At 40.5% G+C, this 24,549-nt stretch overlaps 1 protein-coding gene across 4 annotated transcripts in view; it reads left to right on the plus strand.

Moving 5' to 3' along the window:
• Positions 1-24,549, plus strand: part of LOC100749073 (matrix metalloproteinase-2) — a 109,200-nt gene that overhangs the window by 48,217 nt on the left and 36,434 nt on the right. The window contains exon 1 of one of the 4 annotated variants that reach the window (XM_033324454.1): positions 4,295-4,386. The exons of the other annotated variants lie outside the window; for them this stretch is intronic. Coding sequence (XP_033180345.1) covers positions 4,310-4,386 — 77 coding nt within the window. The 5' untranslated portion in view covers positions 4,295-4,309. Of the gene's footprint in view, positions 1-4,294; positions 4,387-24,549 lie in introns of those variants that run through there. 4 annotated transcript variants of the gene reach the window in all.

Raw genomic sequence — 24,549 nt, forward strand, 5'->3', positions numbered from 1 at the left:
CGACCCGATACGACGCGACGCAACGCGCCATCACAGCGATAGAAGGCACGAAACAACGCTTATATACGATCCTTTGGAACAAAGTCTGTCGCTTCTGGTACTGGCGCGGGATTTGGCCAAATTAATTGTTCCCTCGTTTAGCTGTTAATAAGCGACATTTGGATTTATCTGGACGAATGTACAACGCTAGTGTTACGATATCGCGAGTACGTTTGTTCAACGTACGAGCAAGTCGACACGAGCCGAGCAACGTGAGATTTCAAAAATTAAAAAGTAAGTTCCCTGTGACAAATTTGAACGTTCAGCCAGCGTATTCGCGCGCGTTCATTCGTGTCGCTGCTTTAAACAAATTTATAACTTAATAAATAGCGTATCTGGAAGATTGACTCGAGGCACTAACGTAAGACGTAAGACAAGAAATCGAGTATCGCTGCAGCGTATTATGAGAGCAAATATGAAAAATTTCGGAGCTTCCTCGGCTGATAAATGGCAGAACTAAAGGAAAGCGGTAAGGCTTATCTTTCCTAAGTATCCTTAGTTCGCAGTTTGTACTCGTGAGAAGTTGCTTTCAGAAGTTGTTAGTAGATCGTTTCAGATCAGAAACGTTCTTTAATCGAGACCTTGTTAAACTTGTTGAATGGCGAGAATTCTCTCAGCTTTTCAAGTTATAGAATTAACTTAAACTTCCCTAAATTATATCAGCCTTCTTCAAGTTCCGCGGTTTCTCGATTTTCGGCTTTCGCGCTTACGCTTTTCTAGTAATATATCTAATCTTCGTTATTAAACTTTAGACGTAGAAATTTAACTACTCCCTGCGTAAAGGTTGTTCTTTTATTTGGACGATGGCCGAAGTCGAGGTACAGATTCTTTTCTGGCGAAATATAATCGATAGTTAAGAAGAGTATCGTGAAAATTGGCGATGACGTGGCTAGGGCGAAATATGCGCGTGATTCGGCGAAGCACGTCCCAGTATCAGTTGGGAAATTAGTGGAACGAGACCGACGAATATCGGTAAGGTATAGGACGGCTGACAATCGCAGTAACTTTTAATTTCTGCGTGTGGTGACTCGCATATGGTCGACGCCCGTTTCGTTCCCTTTTGATAAGGAACAATTATTGGCGATAGTCGGAGAGACGCCCCTCGTAGGACGCCCGCTCAAATATACCGGGTGTCTGGAGTGGCCGGCGTGTACCATCGAACAGGAAACAATAGGCTCTCTTATTCGCCCCTGCTGCTGGCTTGCGGTTCTTTGTGCCAAAAAACGGGCTAAATGCGCTATTGCACCCGACCTTACGCACGTCTACAAAGAGAAGCCAATAGCGTCGACTTCTTCCTTTTCCCCTTTTCTTTCCCTTTTCTTTCCCCTTCCCTTCAACTTTTTCCGCTCCCCTGCAGCGATTTTCTCGATTTAATTTGTCGCGCCCGAAGGAACGTGCCAACTCGCCAATTAAGTTTCCAAAATCCTAAACGACTTGCGTTCAGATCGATCGTTCCGATCGTACGAAAATCGCAATTTATTTTTTCGTTACGATTCGATAAACGTCGTTACGCAAAGTTTACTCGCAGCTTTATATCTCGTATACAAATACGGATGTTTGCGCCGAGTATTACGCGTTTAAATGTCGAAGTGAAAATAGCGGAGGTAAATTTTCAAGAAGAAAACGTCTTGACACTTTTACCGATATCGATAAAGCGGAAGAAAATAAAAATAAACGACCAAAGTATCGGATCGTAAAGTATAAACAGAATCTGAGAAAATTCGAGTTCTAAAGTAGAACGAGACGTTATTCTTATTAACGTGTTAAAAAAGTAGTTATATTCTTGGTAAAAGTCGCTTGATACGGTGTATGGTACATCGGTAACGTTCTTTAATCATTTCAAATAAGATAAAAACAGCTACTAGTAGAGATATTGTTCTTTGTGTGGTTCGCACAAAGAATAAAAATTAACTCGAATACATATATATATATATATATGTATGACTCTGAAATATAGATATATATATTTAGTAAATCGGAAATTAAATGGGAAAAATGTAATTGGAAGTTAAGTAAAGTTAAGTGATAAAGGCAGGTTGAACGGATAATAAGAATCCCGAGGGATGCTTTTTCAAAATCCTGAGTCTTGTAATCATTGGACTGCGAATAAGGACGCGCATGCGCACAGCTTTCCCCTACCACCGGCGGAAGTATACAGAGTCAGCGTAGAAACGATCTGGCTTTGCCTCAGTATTCCGCCGCGTCCTGTTTCGTCGATGTTGTGCTTGCATTCGCTCTGCGATTTCCGTCTTTTTACTTCCGTGGTAACAGGAGTTGTCTGCAACGTCGAGTCTGTGAATCGAATATCCACGATGACTCAACGTCGAGTCGTTCAACGTAGCATGGCAAGTTTTACATTTGAATTTTCCATTTAACCGCTGTTTTTAAACGCGTCGCACGATTCTTTAACTCGGAGTTATTAAGATCGTGGTAGGTTTAACAATTCCAAAATCACGTACATCGTATCGTGAGAAATAGCTAGCGAAAATTTGCCCAACATAATCGTCTATCTTTGGAATAACGTTTTGGAAAAAAATATGACAAATTGCTGTAATTCGGTTCTGATCAACGCGATAGATTATACTGCCCCCCTTAGTCGATTGTCTTAACTAATGCCACATTTGAGATAAATGAGATTTTAGTTATTATTTTCTCGATGCCGCTTTTATTTATTTATTTATTTTTTTTTCTATTGACTTTAAAGTTTTGGTCGTTATTTTCTTACGACTTACGTAATTTTTTTCAATTTCGCGAACGTATTATCAGGAATTGTTGTTAATTAAACGTTTCAGACAAGACGTTTTAACCTTATGAAGAAACTGACGACGAGACGAAACGTTTTCTCGTAGGATACGGTTGAAGTCGTATTTAAATAATAACGAGTTTTTTCGACGTATACGGCTTAAATGTAAATTAGAGAAACACAAACGCAGAAACTTAAACGTGAATAATTTAAACACCAGCGTTAATCAATTATAAATATAATTACATTACAATCGAAATATAAATTTATCATTCAGATTTAAATAAATGAAACGCAGGCATAGCAACCGTGCGTAACAGAATAAAATATCCTATTTGCTTTTCAAATGTTAACTGTTAGAATTATTTAACTTAGCCACCTTACCTTTAGTAGATGGTAGGACACCGTCTATAGAGCACTATAAATTAATAATCACAACAAGAAAACAGTTGAGATAAATTATTCTATTTCCAATTTACTTACAAATGACCACGTCATTCGCGTTCATAGTTCACATCGTTCGTTCGTTAGATCGTAATAATAAAGTTTTCAAATATCCGCGTAGATTTTACTTGCATCGTGACAATGTATTCTCAATATTATTGAGAATAACGACGATGTTTAGAAGAGTATAAGCGTTTTCTACGTTGCAATCGCATTATTGTAAATTGTATTCCGCGAAAACTCGTAGAGTAGGAAAGTTTCTGAGAAATACCGGAAAATTATGTATCAAGTTAGTGGTCGGGAAGTTAGTGGGCGTACTTGATAAAACATTTATAAGATTTTCCGAATATCGAGTAGTTTCAAATTTGTTGATAACGCAACGAATAGGTGGATGGATTATGGAAAAGGAAATACGTCGGACGACGTCCACCTCTTTTCAACGATCCACTTCAGCGAAATTGCTTTCTCTTTTCGAGTTTTTAAAAGGGGTTGAAGGAACGATCGAGAAGACACTCTCTTTCATTTTTCTCTCGTTCCAGATTCCCTCGATTTCGATGTTGCAAAAGGGATAACTTTTTTAATGCAACTTTCCTGCTAGTCGAATATTTTCAAACGTATCGTAACGGTTAGAACATTTTGCAATTTGTTCTTCCGTGTTAACGCTTAGCTCGGGAAAATTGTTACCAAGATAGGAAATAGGCGGAATTTGAAAAGATCGGAAACTATCTGGTCACTTGCTACCTCGAACAATTCGTTTCAGTTGGATTTCACGTGAAACCACTATCTGTAGTTTTATCCGTTTCCCCGGAAGACCTTTTTTTTCCTGGCTTTTCTCCAGGGCCGAATAAAAATGTTCCATCGAGAGTGTTACTCATCCTTTTTGCTTTTATACTCTCTAACTGACACGTATACGCGCAATATTCCCACGTATAAACTTTCCATTGGTTTTATACCGTTCTTTCTCCACCGATCCTGCCTTAATTTCCTCGCGAACGAGAGCAACGGCTACGTCGTTTGGATCGCAGTCTCGTTACAACGTCGCACTTGTCCGATCCAATGTACAAGTACGTGGAAGAAACGGCTATGACACAATTTGTTATCCTGATTTTGCTTAGACATCCTCTTCACTGGCAAACGCGTTATCTGCGTGTTGTACAAAGGTCGTAAATATCACGCCTCTGACTTATAACGTCGAATCTTGTTCGTAACGCGTAGGCTATGGCCGAACGACGAACGTAAATTACATCTAAATACTTCGTCGAGTTATTAATCTCGATTCTAGTTGGATAAAAGTTAGCTGTGTGACAGCGAATAGTGAGACAAAACTAGGAATATTATATTTTACCAAGCGATTTCCAACTTTGTAATTTGAAACAATATGCGTTTAGTTTGTTCCACGATACGCGTAGTGGTCCATGCATTTTCCGGATATTTTGAAAAGTCAATAGACAAAAAATGTATCGAGTACAGCGAATGGTATTTTACGAATTTAATCGGCCGTGGCAAGTTCTCTCTCTTTCGACGTCGTTCGCGGTATTCTGCCAAGATAGATATCTACATGTGTGTTTGCTCTCGTTATTACACGAGATAGCTCCTATCTAGATTAAATAATTTGTCGTTGTTTTACGAGCGATAACAATTTATTTCCTGCTGGGATGTAGTAATTAATAAAAATTATAGATTCGATTCGAGCTCCTTTTAATATTCGTCGCTTTCTGTTTTCGTCGCGTCACGATACAGTGAAATCTTCATTGAAAAGAAAAGTACATTCGTAACAAACAGATTGTGTTAAATAGCAAATGAAAAGAAGGAGTAGAACGCGAAAAGTTTTACCGGTTATTCTATTATTACAAAAAATCATCTTCGTTTATATCGACATAATATATTTCCAATATTATTGCACCTTTCGCGTATTCTTTCCATATATTTGCATTTATTTCTTTTTTTTTTTTAGATTTTCATATTGTAAATATTGCATATGCATATTTTTATTTGTTTCAAATGCATAAATATTCGCGATGTAATAATTTATATCGCTGCCAGCAACGCGTGGTTATTTGAACGATCAGGCCTGTGCGATCGTCTGGAATTGATCATTTCGATTTCTGAAACGATGTGTACATATTGGCCATATCGACGTGTAGGTAGATATAGGTAGTACGAGTGTGGTGGAGCTACGTGGATGTGCACCGTCTTTGGAGTACACGGGATAAAAAGCGTGGAGTAGCGCTCTGCCGTTTGGAAAATCGTATTTTTCCAAGTGTTCGTTTCTGCTGGCACTGAGAAAACGCTCGCCGTTATATACCGTTGTTTCATCAAGAGAACGTTACGAATTGTCTTAGTAAAAAATAGTAGTTTTTCACAGCAGAAATCTGAACGGCGGAATGCCGTGACGCGCGATGAAAGAGAAAATAAAATTCTGTTTTCCATCCTGTTCGGTAATGGAAAAGCTTAAGTCGCGCGTTTCTCCGACGCTTCTCCCCCTTTGAATTTTATTTTCCACGACCGGAACTGATAGAAAATTAAATATTTTTTCAGGTAAGTGAAGAAGCTGAACAAACATTAACAAAACGGTTCTTCGAATGCCCAAGTATTAAAACGCCGTCGGTGAGTAATTAGAAATTAAATAGTTTCTTCGTGGAAAAGATTTTCTTCTTGGTTTCCGATACGTACACGTATACAATATTATTTTACTAATTTCTCGACATTGTATGAAAGAAAAATACGTAGAATTTCGTTGATTCGTTCTAAACTACGAGCGGTACTTTTTTTCCTTTAGAGGATCGTCGTTTCGATGGTCGCGAATATTTAACGAAACTACACAGAAGATAAAACGAAAATGTTATTAAAATTTCTTCTTAAAGAGGAAATGAAACAGCAGTTGTGTTAAAGCGCGTTTCCAATAATTTGTAATCGCTTATTTGTATTTAAATGTTTGAAGGATCGGAAGGCTTGCCTTCTTAAATAAAACATTATCGAGGATGTACCGAACCGACGAATACATCGAGAGACTGGAAAGGCGAGAAAAAGATCATTAGGGAGGAAAGCTTTTCCGCTCTGGCGTACGCGTTGGTAATAGAAAGGAAAAAAACGATTGGAACGCACGAATCAGTAGCCAGGCTTTATTCCATCGATTTTGAATCGACGGTTAGAAAGGAGAAACGATGCGGGGAAAGATGCATAGTTATTTACAGGATGATGGATGCTACGCGTTATTTTCCCGTTCTTATGAAGCTACACACGGCAATATGATTGCGAAACGTGGCCATAATGAGCCATTCGAATGCGATCGATTGCTTGTGACTGACCTAAATATCCTGAATTTCTAATGTATCTTTTCAAGCATCCGTACGTTCGTGAGATTTTTCAACCGACAAACTGCCGCCCCCTTTTTTTAATTGTCGTTGACTTTTCCCAGAACTTTTGTTCCTTCCGTCGAACGTAATTTCACCTTTTAGTCTTGCACGAAGTTTTATTATTAGGCTGGAGGATACGAAACACCGTTTCGAAATAAAAGTCGTGCATATTTTCTTCGAAATATCGTACATATTTCTACACATACCTGTTTGGATCTATGGGATCCAACTATGGGGAACAGCGAGTAATTCCAACATAGAAATTCATCAACGATTCCAATCAAAACCTTTAGGATCCTCGATAGGTGCACCTTGGTATGTTACCAAGGAAACGATACATCACGACCTTTTTTTTATTTATTAATATTTACAATTAATTCTCGCATTGAGAATTTTCAGTAATTTTTTCTGGCGTGGCTCAGTGACATGGCTAAATATTTATAAGTTAATACTTATTATAGATAAGTATAATTTATAAGTAAGTGTTGTAAATAAGTAATTATTACTTAATATAAGTATCTAATTAAATCTAGTGTTTCGGTCTAACGGGTAGTGTCTTCAGCCTGCGGATCTGGTCCGACGTATCGAGTAGTCCAGTAATTAGGGGGTTTCGATGTTTGTTGCGATACCTACAGTTAATGAAGAAATATCCAAATTCTTCTTGTGTGAAGTGTTTCTTCGCAATTGCGTCTCCCCGCGATTGGTCGAAAATACACGTAACATAAAAATTAACAAGCACCGAAAGCCAATCACTTGACACGACGGATCAGATCCGCAGGCTAAAAAGACGTTACCCTGTAGATCTAAACGTTAGATTCAGCTAGAATCAAACATACGATAATCTTTTATTATTCACGTTATAGTACCACGCTAGAATAATTTACTTATAATTCTCAATGAGAATTGATTGTAAACTACTTCCAAAGAAACAAAAGAAAAATATTGCTACATATTAGTCAAACTAAATTCCAAAGTGATTCGATACACTTAACCAACGACTATCGAGCAATTTCATCCTTCTATATCTGTGAGAATTACTAGTTTCAAACTAAAAATTAAAATTAAAATTAAAAGTTGAAGGAATTTATGAATGAAAAAATTGTCGAAGCGTAGTAGAGTTTGGCGGTAGTTTCTGCAAATTTACATATTGTAAGACGTGGATCATTGTCTGCCGCGTGTTTCATAATTACAAATTCCGTGGTAGATTTATGTAAAGTTTAAAGTCGGACGAACAATCGGAGGTAGCGGTAACAGCGTGACTCTTTTGCGAGAAAGCACGGAAATCGATCTTAAGAAGGAATTCCATTAAAATTCGTAATCTATCGGCGAAGAGGACAAAGTTCGAACGTCGCTCGATAATCCTGTAACAGGTCGACAAACGAGAATCGAAGACACGCTGATGAATCTTAAAGGTTGTCGAACAGCTACCGAATTTATAGGAACTAATCTACAAAAAGTTTTGCCGCCAGACCAAAGTAAAGTCGAACCTCCTACGTCCGCCTATTGGAAAAAGTAGATCTTTTGCTTGGCGTTTAGATTAACCAGTTGCAAATTCGTCTGGTACTGTTACACAGGTACTAGAATATGGATAAGATCTATCTCTGTCGCGAATGAACGAAAACGAGTTTCAATTTCGGATCGGTGTGTACGTTCGAGTATACACGGAGCGTTTATGCGAATAAAACGTTTATAACGTTTTATCGACTAGCTGAACGGAAGTATTCTTATTTGCATTTGCTTAGTTTTCATTTACACGAGTAATTACGAGTGGTTAGGATGTGATCTCGTAGCTGAAAATTACGCGCATTTCGCTATCGGTAGACGATCGATGTAGTCGAAAGGTTAAACAAATTTGGTCATTTGTGCGGCAATACGCGTTTCCGTATCTGGATCGTCACAGACGGAAGAAAATTTGATTGGCGTTGAGAACGTAACAAAATCGCTATTTTTTGGTTTCCTGGAAAACGAACTAGATGCGAATGCGAGCGTTTTGAATGGACGGGTTATTGTCAATTTGATAAGAATAGCGAGTTTAATATCTCATACTTTTTGTGTTTGCCAGTGCTTGTAAATTTATTCTAAAGCAGTAGAGAGCTTTCACGAGATAACGTTCCATTTTTTCTTCTTTGGGTAAAACGAAGCGGCGATTGAAATTTCATATTGAAATTTTTTGGTGTTGGAAACTGTCCAGAATCGAAGCCGAGTCTTTCTTGCACGTGATTTCCGCCTCGATGGAAATCACGATTTAATTCGACTGCGGTGAATACAGACTACGAAATAAACTTACTATATACTATAGGTACATTTTATTTAAAAGATCGCACGAATCGAACATTATCGCGTTAAATCTAATTGTTCCGCGTCGCGATATAAATTTCGTTTCAAAAGTTGAAACGTAAGAGGCAACTTATTTTCCAGTCGCTAGAAAAACGTTAATTTCGCAAAATAAAATTTATATCGATACGTAGTACGGTTAGTCGAGCGAACGAGTAACGAAGTAAGTCGGCAAATTAATTGGCTACCTTAACTGGTTAAACGTTTTGATCATGGGCTTGACGTTTCCGTTTTAATCGAGTTCTTTTATTTCGTTGATTCCCGACCAATTGATCAACTAGCCGATGTAATAATCGCTCCACCGATCTATACGATCGCAATTACGTGGATGAATATGCGCCCGAAAACTCGATTAAGCGTAAAAATTTGTTTACTCGTATTTGCAAGTTGAACTGTTGGCTCGATCTCATTTTCCTTTAATTTTCGTGCGATATCCCGCGGATAAACGTTTCAAATACATCGAACGCGTCGAATTAACAACTTATCGTTCGAATAACTTATCGGCGGTAACAATAGCTTGTAACGTAACGTTATAAACTTTAATTTATCACGCAGCATTACGAATTCCATAGATTTCCTTTCTCTAAGGAATGAAACGCGAATCGAAGTGCTAGTGTTAGGTGGAAATTTTATTCGACGATACATTACGTTTGACGTTTCATCAATTACTTGGTTCGATCGATCTTGGTTCGCTTTTTCATCGACGAATTGCTATGATAGTACGATTAATCTTTTCAAGACGGAGACGCGAGTAATCTTGGAAGACAAACTCCGATACAACGTACATATACACATCGCAAGAATTATTACGTTGTCATATTTATTTTATTGGAAATAATGATTAGCACGATTAGCCGATCGCGAACCGAAGTTAATGTGCAACCTTTCCAACATCATCAATATTGAAGTTCGTGTAATCGTTTCGTGTAAATAATTCCAACTATTTATTAATTTACGCAAGTACGATATACAGGGTGGTTGGTAATTGGTGGTACAAGCGGAAAGAGGGTGATTCTACGAAAAAAGAAGTCGAAGATATAGAATAAAAATTTTTCGTTCGAGGCTTTGTTTTCGAGAAAATCGACTTTGAATTTTCGCTCGGTACGCGTCCACTTCATCGCGTCTCGTTATAACGGATCTCGCTGTAGATCTTTGTCTCGATGGAAAAATTTAAACAAATTTTTATTCTATATTTTCGACTTCTTTTTTCGCGTAGAATCACCCCCTTTCCGCTTCTACCACCAGTTACCAACCACCCTGGAGATTATCGTCGTTCCTCGTTGGATACAGAGGTTCGACATTTTCTTTCCTATTTTATTTTGGATATTTCGTCTCCCTTTTCCAAATTTTTGTAATAATTAGAGCTTCACGCTCGTAGAGCTAAAGCTGAATTTACACTGCTTCGCTTTGGAGGAACACGGTGGATGAACGCTGCTCTCATCCTTGTATCGTACGTAGATGGGACGAGGATGAAAACAGCGTTCATCCGCCGTGGATTTCCATCGGCGTTCCTCCAAAGTGAAATAACCCAAATTTCGCTTAAGTTGCCTCTTTAAAATAAACGAGAATTCGACGCCAAGCGCTTTTTTCTTTATCGTTTGCAAAGTTATAGAGGTTACCGTGTTCTGGTTTTTCATAGACGATTAAAAACTTGAAAATCAGTAGTCAAAACCGAATCGTATCTACGAGTATATTTAACGAAGCGATAATCGTTCGATGATAATCTATTATACATATATACATACGTTTATTAACGCTTTCTTTAACGTACGCAAAGTTTAACGTATTAAGAATTCTTCCTTTTTCTTTCTTTTTTCTTTTCTTTTTATACGAGAATCAGTAGATCAAAATACGAGCAGTTTTCTAGGAAATTGGACATCGTACAACCATAAATACTTTTTATAGTCGGTGTAAATCTTGCGAAGGCTGCGCGTCTTCCCCTGCCAGTTCTTTCCACAAAGGACGTATTACGAACAAGTAAAATAGCTTCGCGTCTTTCAGAAGCTCTTTTCTGCTACACGGTTGAAACGGAGGAAGAGGGGAATAATTGCGAGTGCATTGCGCCGGTGTGGAAAGGAGAGATTAACAAACAGAAGAGGTTTCTCTATCCTCTCTCACCTTTTCCACTCGATATCGGATATCGTTTATCGAATGAAATAAGATTCGTTTCCGTCTCTTTCTCACTCGGAATTGTCGTTCGTTGAATAACGCTCCAATGTTTAAACCTATTTACGATTCGTCGTAGTTCTTTCGTACTTACACAAATGCGTCCAGAGAATATGCCAATAGCGTGGAATTTCATTTGTAAAACACTTTTTTCGTTTTAATATCGTATTGCTTGAAAAGCATCGAAGAAAGATTATCTTTGGTCGATGAGCCGAGAGATGCTTCGAAATCGATGAAATATCCAATTGCGATTTAAACGCGATAACGTGGCACGGTGACACACTAAACTAGCTTGTATTAAATAGTCTGAAACGTTCAATTTAATATCAGCTATTACTCGGTAATTCGGTTCGCAATTACATCTTTTAATTCTCATAACGATGTTAAAACAGTGCGAATTTTGACGCGAAAATTGTCTCTTTCGACAGGAGCTTAAAACCCTGCGCTTTTCTCCTGAATTCTCGTGGAAACTTGGTGCCGCTTTTTCAGCCAATTCGAACATGGCCGCGGTAATTCTGTTAAGCTTAATTTTCCCGCTTGTCGAGTGCCGCTTCGAAGCTTGTTAATTGTTTTATTAAGGCTATTATGTGCTATTTAGTCGCGTACTTTCCACGCAACTTTCGCGTATTCCAAATGTTCGTTACTTGTAAACCATCGAAAATACGCGATTATCGCGAAAAAGAACAACTAAACTGAAACAATACTGCCCCGTATATCCAGACGATCCGAAGATCATCGGATTTTTCGTGGAATATTAACAGGAAAATTGGCTAATTATTTGGAGGGCGGTTAACTTTGCTTGCTCGAACTGTTGAAATCGAGCGAGTCTGCCGGTTCGTCGAGTAATTCGTCGCAAAACTGTTGTAGCAATTGTTTGGCGGATGAAAAAGCTGGGTGAAGTAATGGAGCCGAGCGAAGGAAAACTTTCTTCGCGAAGAGTTGTTCAGGTTGGCGAGAGAACGAAGCGGGAAGCGCACATGTGTCGGATGACAAGGAGTATCTTCTTGCGGGTAGACGACCTAATTAGTTGAAAGCCTACGTTAGCCGCGAAGCTGCGAAGGGTCGTCTACCGGCGAGGGCTTTCAATTTAATTTAGTCGTTCGTTATTGCGTGCCTTCGGCGGGCTACGCTGCGGCCAGCCTGTTCCGAGGTTGCTCTTTCCAGCCAGGTAAATCTGCTTTAACGCAATGTCTCCTCGCGACATCCATACGCCTGTGTGACCATCAATTTAGACGCTTCTCATGTGCCACTTCGCACCAAGCTTTCAGTCCTGTGCGTCCATTAGACTCGCGTACCTCTCCCGTTTTCTCACGTCTGACTCGATTAGCTTCCACACCCGCACGTTCTTCGAACCCCTGTCGCACCAATTTAAATAGATTCCACTCGTTAGACGCAGCACCGATCTCTTTGCTTTTCTGCTTTTCGCTTCATTACCTTTAAATTCTGCAATTCCCAAGGGAAAAGAGATCTCGTTCGATTCGCCAACGAATCGTTCCGTTGTATCATCGATACGTGAAAAACGTTTTCGACGGTCGTGGAAATATCGCCGTTATCCGTCTCGGAAGATCGAAATATTCGTACGCTATGTATTCCCGTAATGAAAATTCTAATTTGTCACGGACATAAATGCTGCCATCGTTGAAAAAAGAAGAAAAAAAGAGGAAGACGGAGTTTTCCCCGATTTCTCGTCGCCTCGTAATTCTTCGTCTCTCTTTTGATCGTTAGTCGCGTCTAGATATTTTTTCAAGCTCTTGAAAGGGCGGTCGCGTGTGAGGGCAATCACCCTTAAGTCTTCCAAGACTGAGGCGGGACTCTCTTTAACGAGTATTACGTTAATTACGGCTGCTGCCGTGGCGATCATTAAACTCTTCTATGCCAATGCAAGCCGATATCGCGGGACTGACGAATTTTTTCTTTACCGGAAGTCTCGGATGCTGATCGCGTAAATACGCGCTCTTCTATTCATCCTAGACGTTTATATCCCGCCGTGGAAAACAAACGTTACGACGATGAAGATTTAAGTACAAAGTGTTCCGGTTATAATACGATCAGGACCAGCTGATGATTCAACGGCGAAGAAAATAAATGGAAATCGTAGACGCATTCGGCTAAGAATTAAACCGATACGCGCGTACTCGACTAATTGCCGAATTCCATATTTTCTCGAATTTCGATTTTCCAAACTGAAACTTGGGAGAAGAGACGTTCGATACGCGGCACTCTGATAACCAACGAGACAGATTCGACTGTTTGAAATCGTTGGCGCGATTCATCGTCCTTTGAGGTTAATGGAGGCGAGACTGCGAGAGTCAAAGGTTAAAAGATCGATTTAAATAAGCGTGAAAGAGACGAGGGGAAGGATGATATTAATTAAAATTCACGCACGCTTCCTAACAGAACTAGGAGCAGCTTTGTTGCTGTGAAATGAGCCAGCCTGAACCAGGTATCACCCGACTGACATTTCTAAGGGTTCTACAGGAGTCTCTTTTCCTTGCCCTTCCCTCCTTTTCTTCCTTTTTTTTCGCGTCGCCGAGTGCAGCGGCGGTGTTGCATTTCGTGATCAACGAGGAGCACTTTCGGTGCTCGAAGGGAGACACCGGGAGTACCCTTTCAGTCGGGCCCTGAGTAGACGGTGTTGAAATCGTGCCGGACGAGGGAACACCCTCTCGCCGATGAAAGTCGACACCTAGTCGTCGAGGAGACAGACTTACGGGGCTTTTGTAACGACCGCGCCTGGAAACCCACCGGACTCGGTCTGCCGTATCGTCTAGTTAATTGGGAGAAAGCGTCCAAGTCGATGCGAACGGACATTTGCATTTTTTACGCGGCATTTCACGCGTCGCGTTCGTAAGCCGAATCGCCGTACGCTTCTTCGATTTACACGGTGGCCACCAACTCCGCGTCTCAAAGATCTTCCTAGGAGACGTAGGAAATTTCGAAACGTGCTTCTACCGTTTTATTCGTTGCGACCGTGTGTCTTAATTTTCCGTAATCGCGCGAAATTTATTACGCGAATCGTGCGTTATCTCGCGACAAAGTTATCCGCGGATGAACGCAACGCGAATTACGAACGCGTTTCAAAAGGTTGAATCGTAAAAATCCATAAAACGAACGTCGTTATGGTGCTAAAGGTAGAAGAGAAATTCAGCCACGATTAAATATTCCTTTGTAAGTTTGGAGGAGGAACGACTTGGCCGATCTCCTCTAATCCATTTTAACCGTGCCTTTTAAAGAGGCATTTCCAACGAAACGTTCTTTCGCGGCTTCTATTATGCTCGGTCTTGTTATCTTCGGGCAAAGCGTGGACAAATACATGTTGACCCTTTTCTTTCGTCGCTCTTGTCCTCTTTTTAGCTACCCGTGTTTTCCTCAGCTTTTTGACCCTCGACCCTGTTTGTCCGCTTCCTGTCCGTTTAATATCGTCACCGCAAAATCGATTCCTTTCCTCCTTTTTCGCGCGTTTGTCTTCCTCGTATCGGACACTCGCCTCGGTTTTTCCACACCACCGAATACTTTCTTACTTTATTCGTCTTACGGTTGCCTCGCACGTTTTAAAGATACAACGAAACTATGCATCGAGATAGAATAATGCGTTCGCAGGGTAAAGCAAGATTTCACGTCCAAGCGAGCGAAAACAGAGATCGAACGTGGTGATTTTCGTTACAAAGGTTGGCGGCGACGGTCGATGCGAGCTACCGTGTTGTATCGGCTCGCGCGTTTTCGATGAATTATAACACCGCGTGACGCTTCCAGGCTGCTTCTCGCTGCTGTGTAAAAAGAAATGCATCGAACGCGTTCGCGAAAGTACCTAACGCTTGGAAAAGATTTCAATTTACCTCACCGATAGAAACGTCCGTTGAAATACACAGACTGTCGTTCGAAAAGAAGATAAGAACGAAACTTTAAGCCCGTCTCAATTAATTTCCTCGATCGGATATTCTTCGATAGCTCGTATAGCTATCCGTGACGATAGCCAATCGATTTCTCTCGGTCGACGGTCGCTGAAATCTCATTTGCTTGTTCTTATAATCCAAGCGCTCCGATATCATTGTCTCCGCGCGTTCGTTTCGTTTCTTGATCTTCTGGCGGCGTTCGATTACGCGGTTCCCTCGGGAGCCTCGCTCGGTTAATCTCCTTAGCTCCAACCTCGCTCCGTGCGTTGGTTGTCCCCTTTCCTTCGTCTGACACTCGATGAAATTCACTTGCGTTTCCCGTACCGGAAATTACAGCCGAATGCCCGTTCGTTCGGTTGTTCGCGCGATAAACTTCAGCTAAGCAAATCGCTCTATGGCCGTTAGAAGACACCGTTTGAGTCGCGGTGTAAATCCTTTGCAGACGTAGGTGGTCCGTTTTCGCAGTCGTTGTACGATGCACGCGTGAAACCATTCGTTGCTGGAATTCGTTTCATCGTCGCTGGAACTTGTTCGTGGCCGTTTCGCGCGAAAGTATCGGAGAAAATGCTTGAGAATGCGGTTAATCGCGATTCACGCGCGTATGGACGCTTGAAGAACATCGTTCGTCTATGCGATTAACGATTCCATCGAATCGTGCTTTTGTATCTACGTCGCGTGGGGGAATTCCATCTTCGAACATGGTTGAAAGTGAAGAATGAATCGGAGAGTGGAAGGAACATAAAGTATAGAGGAGACGGAACGATCGCAGAATCAGACATCGACGAAGCACTTGGAAAGTGGCGGCCACGTGGACTCACTCAACCTGGGTGTGATGCTTGCCTGTACACCAGGCCCTAGTGGTCATCACAACCTTTTTGAGTGAGCGAACGCGACCGTTATATCGACCGTATATCCACGAAAGCAGAACGCAAGAGACGAGATCGACGCTTAGATCATTTTCGAATCGTTTCGTACGCGTTCGACCTGAAACGCGAGCTGTCCGAGCGTCGTCACTTTGTCAATTAAAAAGTTTGCTCGTTTTCGAATGTCACTTTCGTTACCAAATAGAATTCTCCGAATTCCGTAGGCAATTTCATCTACGTTGTGGCGTAATTCTGCAGTTCTAACGATCGAAAGCGACTTTTAATACGTATATCAAACGTTTATCCGCAAAGGTAATTTCTTATTATTTGCGAATGATCTCGATTCTCTTATTTCTACGACCTGTCCTGCGTTATTAACTAGCAAATTTTTCGAAACTGTAATTTCTGAACGGTACCGGTATCGTATAATACGACCCAGCGAAAAAGCGTAGGAAAAGCGTGAAAAAAATGGCGGAGAGAGGCGCGTTAGATAAAAGCAACTAGGATGATTCCGTGGACTATGTGACTTCTTATTGCAGGCAGAAGTTTGCTTTAAACGGGGTCGTGACCTAATTTATTCAGCCGACTGTAAAATAGGGAGATATTTTAGCCTTGGATACGGAGCAATTAAGTTCTTATTCTTCTCGGTGTGTGCACTTGCCACCGATTGGCCATCGTTGAAACCAATTTGACTGTATAGAAGAACGCTATCCATAATGCTCGCAATAGGATTCAATGAGACGATATTGGCTTCGTTGTTTGTGCAGCCGATCAGCGTAAAGATATATCTTGGCAATGGGACCATCTGTCTTTGAGGAGCAACCGGCTAATAAGCCAGAGATTCGCGAGAATCGCTAAGGTTCGAGATCGTTGATCATCGGTTGATCTATCTAATTCGATGTGTATCGTTCGAATGATTCGCTGTTTTCCATTTGCTTTAAACTCTTCAAAATTTCGTAACGATAAGTCGATAATCGACTAAATTTATCGTTGACGTATATAAATATCTTCCGAAACCTTTGCTTTCACTCGCTTAAATATTTATGAGAGGACTGTGACAGAGGAATAAGACGATCGCCGTCCATCTTAAAATTAAGAAGGAGAACGCTCAGGGTACGTAACCTGTAATACCGTTGTACGATAGATCGAGTAAGGAAATAAATTAGAAATCACATGCTCGAGTAAATTGGCAATTGCAGCCGAGCCGATTGGCGTCTGAACGTCGGCTGCTACGAAAGTTCGAGGCCGATCGATCCAGTCAATTGACGACACTGTTTCATGATGCCTAACAATGACTTACGATGCCGATCGAACCTCGTTTTAACGACTGATCGATACCATGCAAAGTACTCGTGGACTGACACGAGTCCTCTCGCAAAAATCAAATTAATCGATTCTATTTTTCGTTAATTTTCAATTCGCTTTACCCAAACTTATTTTCACAGGTTAATAACGAAGTTTTTATGTTTTTTCTTATTTTTCCTAGAATCGAATATACCGTGATTCGTATGGCTTATAAGAGATTCGCTCTCCAGCATAGTACTATTCCGATTCGACCTTCTTCCCTTTATCGTACAACGCTGCAACAATCGACCAAGCCTCTAAAATTGTTTCATCGTGTACCGTTACGTAACGTAATTGACATTTATTTCGATCGCTTGATCCCTTGACACAAGTCGTTCAGCTAATAACCCAACACTTTTACTTTGAAAACCAGCATCGAGCATTTTGTCGTCCGTGAATATATACAAATTGTAATTACATACTCCGTTTCGCCGATGGAAATCGTTTCCGGCTTGCCGACACATTCGCAGAACCAGCGAGATATAAATCAAAGAATGTCGGTATTGGCACGCAACCGCGTGTTGAAAGAGTAGCAAAGTCGAGGGTGTAGTTAGCTGGAATCTTTTCGCTTAGTTCAGCCACTAGCTGGCTGGATCGGTTTGAAGAGATTCAAAGTTGTGGACCTGTTCCAAACTGGTTGAACGCGTTACGTACTCCGAACCTCTTTGCGATGTCCCTTGCTGCCAAGCGTGTCTCTTCCAATGCCAAACAACTCGGCTGTCAATATTTGAAAGTCTTCCAGAACGAAGCTCGAATTTTCAATTTGCAGTTCGGCTAAACTTCTCGTGCGATGTATCGCCTTGGAGAATGACGTGTCAAACGCGATCCTAGCGTTGCTTCTCTCGCTTCGTCCACGCGCCTGTTTGCCACATGCGGCAGTCAGCGATCGAAGGATCGTTTAAGAATAAAATATGAAACAAATACATAATGTTATTTAAAAAACACTCAAGACGATATTTTACTTTATCGGTGAAGTGCTTATAAGTGAAGGTGCTAGCTGTAATATATACGTGGACGCACACACATACATATACGTAATGGATTCTGAAATCCAATTTTCTCAAAAATAACGTCTCGCGTGAGAAACTTTATTCCTCGAGTTTTGCGCAAGGGATCCACTTCCTACGATACGGTACAATTGCCCTTCGGGCGAAAGAATTTGTCATTTTAACAAACTATCCGACGATGCGTGTCGAAACGAGAAAATTCTACCTTCGATTTGCTGGTCGTATATCGACTTGACCCAGCCATTCGATTGCCTAGTCTATGCCCTGATACGTTATCAAGCCAGAATTAGATTCCGCGTATACCTCTATATTGACGTGATTACAAGAGAAATTGGATGCAGCAGGGGATAATGACTGCGTGGTTAAATGCTGTACAGCGAATTTATAATCTTACTAGCCTGGTGGTAATTTAAATTAATCGTGGACAGCGTCGGTGATCGATGTATTCTCGGTCGTACAGTGTCGCGTGTTTCACGCTGCGGAAATTTGTTCGAGACACGGCATTTACGTTTCTTGCGTTTCCATTCTCGACGGATTTAAAGTTTGCGCTGTACTTAAGATAACTAACGAAGAATTGCTTTCAAAACCAAGATAATTTCTTATCGCTATTTATTTTTTATTTAAAATATTTGACATAAAACTTCCATACTTGTACACGCTAGCTTCGTAAAGTAACCAATAGCCTGGAATAAACATATAATTAGTAGCATAAGCGCTTAATAGTGCTCCATAATGATTCGTAGAAACGCGAACTGTTGCGGTGTACGATACAGCGATTAATGCGGTTTAATAGCCGGAAAAGGCGATATTACAATAGCGATCCAATAATACATATTGGTTCATTTTGGTACCAATTACAAGTACGTTTAAGACTATTCCTAGCTGTATCGAATACGCTGCGAGTTCTATAAAATGTACATTTCCAATAAATATCTTATATTACGTACATTTGCGGATTTGCATTAAATTTGATCAATGCAATCGTAGTAGTCGTATCGCTTACGATGTCGATAAAATTTCGGAAACTTTTGCGCGACGTAGTTGTAAAGAATTTCTATAGTAAACCTCAAGATACTTTCGCGTCTAATTGTAAATAGTTCGTTATTTTTCATAGCTTTTCTTTCTTTCGATATATCGGAGCCGTGAAACGTAGCACGATGTGTTAGTACGTCTATGACAATTGCAGCTGGTAGTAAAACCAGCGCAAGTAACGATATTACAAATTGTCGACGCCAGTTAGATACGATTAATGTCTCGTTCCAAAATCGTTTGAACCGAGCGAATTATAATTTGAAATTCCGTCGAAATTCCTGCAATTTATATTATTATTCGAGAGAAATGTCCAAATATTCGTATCTATGGCCGTTCCGTGTTTTCCACGGTCGTAAACGAGTGCGTCCATAACGACATAAAAATGTTGTTGCGGAGCGGCATTTATTTCCCAGGGAAATTTTCTCTCGACTCTCGACGAAACTCTCGTAGCCTGACTTACATACGTACGATGACATTAGCGTACGAAAGTAGCCGAGAAAAATCCCGTTGCACGTTGAAAACGACCGAAACGACCGAATTACAGAATGGTCGCTCACACTTTTGGCCCGTTTTCGTTGCTTTTCCTCTTGGCTTCTGTATCGACGTTTCTTTCTTCTATAAGAAAGTTCTCTCGCTGGTTGACTGAAAGACCATACCATAGACCATATGCTCGTGTTTTCGTTCTAAAATTACCCGTGGCGATAATTATCCGAAGTAGTAGACGCTTAGAGCGTCGTTATTCCAGGCGAACGATAAGTCAGACAGACAGACAGACAGACAGGCGAAAGTAGTTTCAGTCGAGGAATCGAATCAGAATCGTTCGGCAAATTCGATAAATAATCGTGACAAACCGTGAAAAGAATAAAATAGGAGCATCGTTGCGACGCGACGCGACGCCTTTTAGAACGCCTCAGGAAATTCGAACGGCGTCGTGATTTCCCGCTTTCGTCGCTTCTGCCTTGGGGCTTTCGTCTCGTTAATTAGGATTCGCCGATTACCTCGCGACGCGACGCCCGCGCTGCTACGAATCATAGCAGATTTAACGCCTTTCTATATACACTGCCGGATAACGTTGAATAAACTTTGTAACAAAGTCAGATCACGCTTACATTTCAATTTATTAAATTAAAGTCAGATACATCCGGGAGATTTACGTCGTTTGATAGAATTTTCGGTGAGCTCGTAAAAAAAAGCTGCTACTTCTTCGTCGACTTTAACGAAACTTTTTTAATCACTTCTTCTGTGACGTACGTGGAACGAGAAAAATAATGAAAAAGCCGGTGCCCGGTCTCCCATGACTTTGAAGAAGATAAGATACCTCGTTAATTATCGCAAATCTACACTTTCACGAATTTAAACGGGATTTTTTAAATAAATCTAATAAACGCTTGAAAGCCAGTCCGGTCTCCCATGACTTCGGGAAAGATAAGATACCTCGTTAATTATCGCAAATCTACGCTTTCAGGAATTTAAACGGAATTTTTTAAATAAATCTAACAAACGCTTATGGCATACGGATAATAGAAGGAATAATCGAATAAGTTGTTAGCATACACTTACGAGTCACGTTAACGCGAATGCATTCGCCGAGAATGAATGTGTGCGCTACCTTAACCGACCGCCTTGAAGCAGCCGCAATGTAAAGGATGACTATCGTTTCAAGTAGCAGATAGTAAATAATCTATTCTATTTTAGATCGTGCGTGTGTACCTTTGAAAATAAAGTGTTTTATTTCTGAGAAGAAATTTTTGAAATAGTATTTTATTTCAAAGGTACTGAAAATGCTGAGACTCGTAGCTTAATTTCAATTTATTTTTATTAGCTATCCGACAGAAATAACAGTGGATTCCAAGGAATTTAATGGAAGATAAACGGAATTATACCGAAGAAACAGTATTAGAAGCTTTGAAAGAAATAGCAATTCTATTTATAGAATACAAGATATAGAATCAGATGACTGTTTTATTCATAGAAAAATCGAAAAAATAGATGATATCGTTTATTGATTTTCTCTAAATTTTCACCAGCACCGCGTGATATGCGTGATCCGACTAACGCCCCTACTGATGTCGACGGTATTTTATCTTTTCAGGGTCACGGAGATTCGCCCTTCTTTTTACTATTTTTCTTATTATATGTACGTCGCGATAAAACTTTTCGACAGGTTCAGCAAAGTTATAGTAGAGCATAGATCGTAATTGCTCATTTAACGAACACCGATTTCTATCGTTCGTAAGCGTTTCGATCAATTGATCGTTGATGCTGTGACATACAAAACTTTCTACGGAATATTGAAATGCGGTTTGAAACAATACGCTTTAAATTTATTATTCTACGTTGTCTCGTAGATTATAAATTTCAGTCATGTACATGTACAGTTTTGTATCTCGAATCTACCTGTACACTCCTCTTCTGTACTCTGCACGTTCAACGTTCAACGTTCAACGTATCGAGCGTATTAGGAAACAAAACAGCATAGAATTTACAACCAGAAACCTCGGAGAATTTCAACTCGATGTACGAAAAGATAGGAATCCATGAATCTCGGTCCTTGGTGCATAAATAATTCCAGAAGATGAAAAACTAGGTGGTTGCATTTTCAAGAGGAAAAAGAGAGGCAACAGAGATAAGAAAGAGAAAAGAAAAAGGGAAAGAAAGCGAGGGGAGGGCGAAAGATATCGGAGCGCATCGGGTTGGTATGCAGCGAAGAAGGAAACAGGTTAGCATCTTCCTGTTTCTGTCGCGTCTCCCATCTGTCTCACCGCGTCTCCAGTTGCACGTTCTTTATTCAAGAGTCTCGATGGTGTTCTCCCTTTGATATCTTTTGTTTAGATGCCCTTGCCCTTGCCTAGGTACACCCTCTGGCATCGTCTCTACGAGGAATCTCCCTCTTCCTCTCCCTCTCTCTCTCTCTTTTATTCTCTCTTTCTCTCTGGAGGAGTGCCTACACCACTCTCTCGACGACATATTCACCGAACGATGCAGCGACGTGCGTACATACAGATGGAACGTCTTGCATTTCCACGAGTGCATCGGAGGGTGCAGCCTGTGACGACGAGGGAGACGAGAGGCTCTCTCGCGACCAAAACGCAGACGGAGAGCTGACAGAGAGGAGGGATGTTATTGTAAAGCCACGATGACACAGCAGCTTTCTGATAAACGAGAAACCTTCAAGACGATCCTTTGCTTTACCTTTGTCCAACTTTAGTGGCTGTCTTTCGCGCCCCGTAGCAAATTGCTTCGTTTATTTAATCCTCGTACAGTCTCCCCTTTTTTCCTTTCACCTTGGATCTTAATACAGATATAACGAAATAACGAGGAGAACGTAACTAGATGAACGATGAATCTTTCTCTCTCGACTCTCTCGACGAAACAACGTTTCATCGATCACATGGATCGCAAGTACTTACTTGCATACATAGGTACGGCAGTTAGGCAATTTTCGATAACACGACAGGATAGTCAACGAACGAATCATATTTTGTCTCTGTTAAGCAAATAGTTCCTGAAAATAAATGCGAACAAATTTCGAGATTATTTCGTATTATTATGAGACGGGAAGAAATCAAAAAATACGAAAAGCCGAACCAACTCGGCAACCAGAGGACGATCCGACTATATATCATCGCTGGATTTTCTTCGATGAGAAGAACATGTGCTCGACTGCTTGCTCGAGAGCTTACGACCTTTCACACGCGTTTACATAGATGACAAGAAGATCGCACAAAAATCGAATAGAGTCCGATGCTCTCTTTTACACTCGGTATTCGCTTCGCGGATCATCTCTTTATCTACAGACGCCTTCGTCATACTGTCACAACCGTGAACCGATACCTACCTTTTGCCGGGGAGCCAGTCAACGAAAATCAGCTTTTCTCTGGTGCGGTGGCTTAGCGAAGCGACAAGTATAGGTAACTTGCTATTAAAGATTTAAGATCCGATCGGACACGACCGGTGTAAACGTGGTAAAACGGTTTAGTCAAGTAGATGCAAATTTTTAGAGTTTTTGGACAAGTAGAAAAACGGGACAGCTTTCCTCTCGCCATCCACTGTTAACCGACTGGATCCATCCGGACTCGTTTCTTTAGTCAAGTTTATTAGTAACTTGTCTCGTTTACGCTAGAATCGGAGCGCTTTCCAAGTTCATTAGCTGCTCGGGGACAGGCGAAATTCCCTCTGCGATGCACAGTGCAACGAAACGTAAATACGTGAAATCGAAAATGTGACGTATAATGTTTGTATTCGTATAATTGCGTGGCATTATTAAAAAATAAATTTCTTGAAGTTTTTAAACTCTGTTGGCTTTGAAACAATAAATGCAGACAGTATTAATATCAAACAGTTAACGTGACAATGATGAAAAACTGTTCTATCGCGATATTGTCATAAAAATTGGATAAAGATACGTATCACGACATCTAAATATACTTTCTTTAACGTTATTTATCATCGAGGCCGAGAAACTCTGTTAATTAAATAATTGGTCGGCACTGAACGACAATTTTTCATTTCCTACAAATTACGACATTTTTACTCTTACAAATTATCTAATTTTTTATCAAGTCCCGCTTGTGTTATAAACTCATTTCTAAAATTTCGATCTTTACATTTCTCAAGATCATTTTCTACACCAAGATGTAACGAAACAATTTAGAGCGATCGATGCTGCACGACTCTTTCCTACACCGTCTTTACTTCGCAATCTATTCTCCTAATATACTTTTTATACGTCGACGCTGCATTTCACAACTTTAAATTATCAAGCGCTGCCAAACAAGTCTGAGCACGGATAAAAATCGATTAATCGGTGTGTCAATACCAATACTTTGTCAGGAATGTTACTCTTCTCTTCTAGACTTAATGATCGCTAGAAAATGATCTTTCCAAAAGGTATATCGTCGTTAAAGACAGAGAAAATGATATTCCTTCCTTTTTTCAAAGGCTTCGTTCGTTATTAAACGAATTGAGCGTGAATTTCTCGCATGGAAGTCGATGGCTTTGAATCCGCACCAATTTTCAAGGCTCTTTGGCAGCCGCGAGCTCTGTTCTGATACCAGTAACTAAAGCCGTCGTGTCGCTAACTTTTAATATCTCCCTCTAATGGTCCTTTCACCGATGCTTAATCCAATTTTGCATTTTTACGCGGCACTCGAGTCTCACTACGCGCTCTAGGATAGTTAATTGCGTTAACTGAACGAGATTCCATCGGACCGGTGTACGTAATGTTCGAACCGGCGCGATGGCCGTTTTTAACCTTTCCCGTATGTATATATATATATGTATATATGTATATATATGTACATATATACATACGTATAATGTATATAT

The sequence above is a fragment of the Bombus impatiens genome, unplaced genomic scaffold (genome assembly GCF_000188095.3).
Source record: "Bombus impatiens unplaced genomic scaffold, BIMP_2.2 scf_0051, whole genome shotgun sequence".
Lineage (NCBI taxonomy): Eukaryota > Metazoa > Arthropoda > Insecta > Hymenoptera > Apidae > Bombus > Bombus impatiens.